This window comes from Vombatus ursinus, unplaced genomic scaffold, assembly GCF_900497805.2.
Source record: "Vombatus ursinus unplaced genomic scaffold, bare-nosed wombat genome assembly UNPS02014847.1, whole genome shotgun sequence".
Taxonomy (NCBI): Eukaryota; Metazoa; Chordata; class Mammalia; order Diprotodontia; family Vombatidae; genus Vombatus; species Vombatus ursinus.
Window position 1 is genome coordinate 22624753 of NW_020954625.1, and position 6000 is coordinate 22630752.

At 52.4% G+C, this 6000-nt stretch overlaps 1 protein-coding gene across 1 annotated transcript in view; it reads right to left on the minus strand.

Annotated features, from left to right (window-relative positions):
- PRKG1 (protein kinase cGMP-dependent 1) overlaps positions 1–5636 on the minus strand; it is a 1334778-nt gene extending 1329142 nt beyond the window's left edge. The window contains exon 1 of the mRNA XM_027840670.1: positions 5371–5636. Coding sequence (XP_027696471.1) covers positions 5371–5636 — 266 coding nt within the window. The remainder of the gene's footprint in view (positions 1–5370) is intronic.
- Positions 5637–6000: the final 364 nt, after the last annotated feature.

A 6000-nucleotide genomic window follows, 5' to 3' on the forward strand; every position in this document is an offset into this window, starting at 1 on the left:
ATGCAACACATATATACAAATATGTATATATACATAGATATGTGTGTACTTGTGTATATTTTATATGTATTACATATATACTATATATCATATATATAGTATATTTTATACATATTATATGTGTATATATATATATATATGCCTCCAGAGATTATACTATGTTATATGTATTATATCACATCATATTATATTAAACATTTGGGCTACAGGCAAATTTCAACTAACCATCTTATTCTTACCATGCATGTCTTTCTTTTCTTAATTTTATTTTTAATTTATGGAATAAAACAAGCTTTTCCATAACATAATACAACAGAAAAGATGATTGCACGTGAAACTGCAAATCCTGCATTTCTGAAAGTCCTGAAAATACCAAGTGCCATAAGTAGGATGTTTTCTTTTTAGACACTCTCCTAATATCGTACACTTGATACGCACATTAAAAGCTCCAGTCCCTGGTTTCATTTTCCCCGAAGCATTCCTTAGATCCTTTTGGATGTCGATGTCATGCTATGCCCTGAGTGGACACATGGAAATCGAGATATAATTAGGCCCTCTAGATTACAATAATTGAAGAATTCTCCCTGATCTGCTGCCTGTTGCTTAAATCCTTAAGCTATTTTTTGCTCCTAGTAACAAATATTTGGCAAAATATTTGGGATGGCAATTGCTTCCCAAAACAAAGTCTCATAGATGATTGCTTCCTCTTCTATTATCCTAAAATAGCCTCTGAATACTTCCAGCCTATGTTCATTTTCTAGTCAGCACAAAAAAATGCCAGGTGTCCAGAGAAAGTCTGAAATTGACCTAGTGGCCTGTCCCTTTGCTGACTGCCCCTGGGCAACAGTGGGGAGATCATGGAAATGAGTCTGAATCCCATCAGAAATGAGCTGACTTTCAGCCCGGGTGAAGTCACTAGGCAGACTCGGCTCTTGGTAGTAGAACTCATGTCTGAAATACACACATCAGTAAATTGCATGCTATTTATTATTTTATTGTTGTTATTCTCCCTCATCCACTTCTCGGGAGTTCAGATAGAGACAGTGCGGTGGAAAAGCCACTCCTGGTTTTTTTTTTTCTTTCATGTTAATGCTTATTGTTCTTACCGTTATTGTTGCTAGCCTGCCTCTGTGGTTTTCTTTGATGTAGGGAACTCTGAGTGAAGAAACCCCAATCTACCAGTTCAGATAGGGACTTGCCCACCAACTTATCTTAGAGAACTGCATGTGTAGCATCACGTGGGCAGTATGTGGCAGGGGGAGTACTTGAACCCAGGTCTTCCTGACCCTACCTGGGCTTTCTAGTCACTACAACATATTTCTGATAACAATGACAGCTGGCATTTATGTGGCGCCTTTAAATTTGTAAAGGGCCTGACCTCCACGAAGCATCAGGATGTCATAGAGGGATAGAATGTTGACTTGGTGTCTGGAAGAGCTGAGTTTGAATCCTGCTTCAGACACTTACTAGCTGTGTGACCCTAGGCAAGTCACTTCACCTCGGACTCAGTTTCCTCTTCTGTAAAATGAAGATAGTAGCAGTACCTACCTAGATAGCACAGAGTTGTTAAGAGGTTCAAATGAGATAATACATGTAAAATTCCCTTTGCAAATCTTGAAGTCCCATATGAATGCTATTATTACTGTCATTTATTTTTGTCATCCCTACAAGGCAGATTGTGCCTGTATCTGCACGTTTCTTTCCAAAGCTCCTCATTAGGCCTATTACACTTTGCTTCCCAGAAAGAGCCTTTCGGACTTTCCTGACTGACTGCCTCAAAGACACATAGTGCTGGGTGATAATTAAATTTGCCCTATCCCTTTAAATGTTCTGGTACACCCCCACCCCCAATTCCAGCCATTGCTCTGTCCATATATTATACCTGTCAAATTGTTTAACCTCTAATGAGTCAGAATGGGGCGCCGGGTGGGAGAAGGAGGGAAAAACATTCCCTTCAGTCCTAATGTAACTCAGCAGACAGGGGAGAGAAGGAGATACTCCAGTGACTGGCTAAACATCCAAATATGTGCTCAGCAGACGTAATGGGAAAGGAGGGCAATCACTGCCTAGAATGCAGGTTCCCGCCCCACGTGGGAAAATGCCGGGGGAGGCTGTAGGCATCTCCAAGGTCAGTTACTTCCTCCCTCAAAATTGGTACTAGCAGGGAAAAAGCCTCTTCTGTGAGAAGGGGGGCAGGCCATTGGCAGCCATCACCTGGGTGGCATCACCCCAAGCTGAGGTGCGAATGGGGTGCTAAGGCCTTTCTCATGTCCTCTCAGGCCCCCAGCACAATCACCATGCTCAATCCTGGGAAATGGTTATGAGAGCCCGGGAGGGGCCCAGCCCAGACAACAGAGAACAGTAATTAGAAAAATGTGATGGGACCCAGGCTGGGAGAGGACAGCAGCTGCTGGGTGACCTCTGGGGAAGGGCCTGCCCAAGGAGATAGGCCGATCGTTTCCAGCTGCTGAGATCAGCTGGGCAGTCTGAGCTGAGCTCAGATTCAGCAGCAGCCCCTCTGGCCCTTCAAGGGTCCTAGCCAGCATCCTTTCTTGACCAGAGTCATCAAGAACGGAGAAAGAATAGTATTGGGTTGTTCCAGTGAGGGAGAGGGCCTCTCTGATGGTGACACCAACACCATCAGTTAACTGGGATTTCCTCCCAGGATTTTTAAAGGACACACTTGCCTACAACCCACTGGGACTCGTTTGTTGAGGCCCCACTTTTTCCTAGGATTTTTCCTAGGATTACAGACTTTGGGCTGGTATCATTTGACCTTTAGGAGGCATGAAAGCTCTAAGATCGGAGGTTGAAAATGGACCTCTGTCGTCAGCCACTCTGACCTCTTCGTTGAAGAGACTGAGGCCCAGAGAGGACAAAGTAACTTGTCCACGTTGAAATTTGAATCCAGGATCTCTGTTTCCAATTTCAATGCCCTTTGATGTTGTAGAGCAGCAGAAGCACTGGCTGTTCCTCAGTCCCTGTATGACCTCAGGCCAGTCATTTTAACCCCTGGCTTCAGTCTCCTCATCTGTCAAATGAAGGGGTCAGACCAGACAGACTCTGAGGCCCCTTCCTGTTAGGACCTTATGGCTACTTCACCTCCCAAAGGTCATCTCTGCAAGTGCCCTCTTTTCAGCCTCCTGTCCTTTCTCCCCTTGTTCCTACTGTCTGTCTCCCAAGGACCCTCTAAACCAGAACCTAACTGAGTTAGAGCAAAACAAAGGTGATGGAGAAAAGCTACTGAAGGACACACAGGTCAACCCTGGCAACAGTTTCAGATGACAGCAGCGGGGGACAAGGTAGGTAGGGGGGGCCTTTTAAAGAACACAGGGACCCTTCAAATTAAGAAAACCAAGCAGGAGCAGACAAGGTTAGGCGACTCATCCAAGGCTGGAACTTCCACTCCTGCGGGCCCCAAACTCAGACCCAGAGTGAGTCAGGCAAACAGAAGGCTTAAGGTAAGATGACAGAAGAGCGAGCCTAATGGAATATTCAATATCCTGTGGAAAGCATTTTCTGCTCCGAGCTCCCAGCAGCTAAAAGCCAGTAATGGGCTTGGGAGCCTGGACTTCCTCTCCCTAATGTCCAGAGCAGCCTTAGTGCTGGAGCCGATCGATGGATCGATGGCACTTCTCCGGTGCAGGCAGCAGGAGCAGACGGGGCAGAAGCTTCCCAGACTCCCCACTCGGCAGGCACTGCGAGCCTGAGCCCCCTACAACTTTGGACAGGCACAGTTTTCCTCTCTGGCTTTTTGGCTGGCTGGTTGGTTTTGTGTGTACGCTAATACGAAGAAGGAAGGGAGGTTGATGGAGCCCCTCCCCCCCACCCAAGCCCTGAGACTGAAGAGGTTTATCAAAAGAGAATACTTTTAGGATGGGGGCAGATTGGCCACGATGGGCCAAATGCCCAAGTCCTTGGACCCCACCTTAGGTCCATTCTGTAAGGGGGCTGAGACATGCAGATAAGAGGTAAGGTAATGAGCCAGCTGGCGACACAAAGCTACCACTTCGCCATGGGGAGTCATTGAAACGACATTAACCCTACAGCCCCCCAAGGCCTCAGGAGGTGAGCAAAACATCTCCCAAGTGGGTCTGTTTCATGCAGTGAGAAACACCGACCACTACACACCCTTCGAAGACCTGCCTAGTGGCCACAGCTCCATCCACCTCAGTGGGCCTGCTGAGGCTTGCCCCGGCCCGTGCACCGCTTTTTCACCAGTCTTGTCACCATCCAGATCATGGACCATTCCAGCTAGAAGGATCACCTAGTCCACTGCCCTCTGGGAATCCATTTGACTGAGGAGGAAACTGAGGTCAAAGAAGGGCCCAAAGACTTGCCCAAGGTCTTAAGGCTGATTGCAGGCAGATCCAGACCCGGAGCCCAGAGTTTTCCCTTTTCACTACACACACGAGTCTTTGGGGCATGGTGCAGACAGCTGGGTGGTCACCAGAGCCCTGAGAGGAGTCCTTACACTGCCACTCCCAGACTTAGTGACCTGGGGCAAGCCGCTTCCCCTCTCGAGGGCATAATTTCCTCACTGTAGAAGACGAGGAGGTCGGACTCATTCTCCCTAAGGTCAAGCTAATGTGCCGTCTGCCTTCCAGATTCCGACTTTCACTTAAACCCAGCCCTCGGCTCCCCTCTCGCTCTCCAGCTTCCCCGGGTGGCTGTCACCACTGAGCATGCCCAGTTGCCAGAGCTGGGTTTTTTTTTGGGGGGGGGGTCCTCAAGTCCTTCAGAAGCAGGGCGGGGCCTTGGGGCCTGTGGGAACCCGTGGGGCTGCCGAAGCCTCGGGCACCAGCGGCCGCGGTAGACTAGGCGCCGGGGACACCCAGGGCTGGGCGGTGTCTGGGCGCCCGCAACTTCCTGGGAGCTCGAGCAAACTTTTTCCACGCTCTTTCGCCCCCATCCTGGGCCTGAATTCCGCCCAGGGGTGGTGCTGCGGGGTCTAGACAGGACTGGGCAGGGGGTTGGGGGGGTGAGGGGGAAGGAGAGAGCTTTCCCAGAGCCCGGCCCGAGGTGAGAGGCTGCATCGACTCAGGCACATCTCCCCCATCTGCCGGTGCCCACACAGGCGCCCTCCATCTCCCCTTTCCCACGCAGAGACGCCCCCGGGCAAAGTCCCGAACCATCCCGAGCTGGGGCGGCCCGTGCAGAGCCCCCTGCTCACCCCTTCCTCCCACTGGCGCCGCCCTTGCCCCAAGTTGCTCCGGCTCCTCCGAGAGCTCCGGTCGGTCCCGGGGCTGGGGGCTGGGGGTCGGCAGTCGGGAGTCGGGACGCTAATTAACCGGTCCCCTGCCCCTCTGCCCGTCCGCCCTCCGCGCCCGGCGGGCCGCCGGGGCCGCCACCTGGGCTGCCAGAGCCTACCTTTCAGACTTGGTGAATTTGCGGAACGCCTGGCGCAGGTCGTGGAAGGAACGGTAGGTCTGGGGCTCGGCCGAGATGCCCTGCGCCCGGGTGGTCCGCGGGCCCATGTGGCTGGTGGGCGCGGGCAGCACCGACTGGCACTTGTGCAGCCTGCGCCGCAGCTCCTGGATCTCCTCGTCCTTCTCGGCCAGACGCTTCTCCAGCTCCTTGATGCGGCTCTCTTTGAGAAGCAGGATCTTGGCGAAGTCCTCCTCCAGCTCGCTCATCTTCCAGCCCAGCCTGGCCCGCCCAGCCCCGGGCCCAACTTTTCCTCCTCCTCGGGCGGCGGCGCGGATGCAGAGGGAAGGAGTGGGAGGGGACAGCGGCGCCCGGGACAGGCTCAGGAGGGCGAGCGGGCGAGCGGGCGATCGGGCTGCAGGAGAGAGCCCCGGCGTGGCGCCCGAGCGGGAGAGCGGAGACTCCTGCTGCGCGGCTGCCGCTGGCGCTGGCGGGGCGGGGTGGGGGGCGGCGGGGAGAGAGCAGCGGCGCCCTTCGATCCGCTCGCTGCTGAGTGGCCTGAAAGCCCCGGGACAAGGAGAGAACCGAAAAGCGAGCGCGAGACGGGAGCTGTTGAGTGCTAATCTCGAGAGC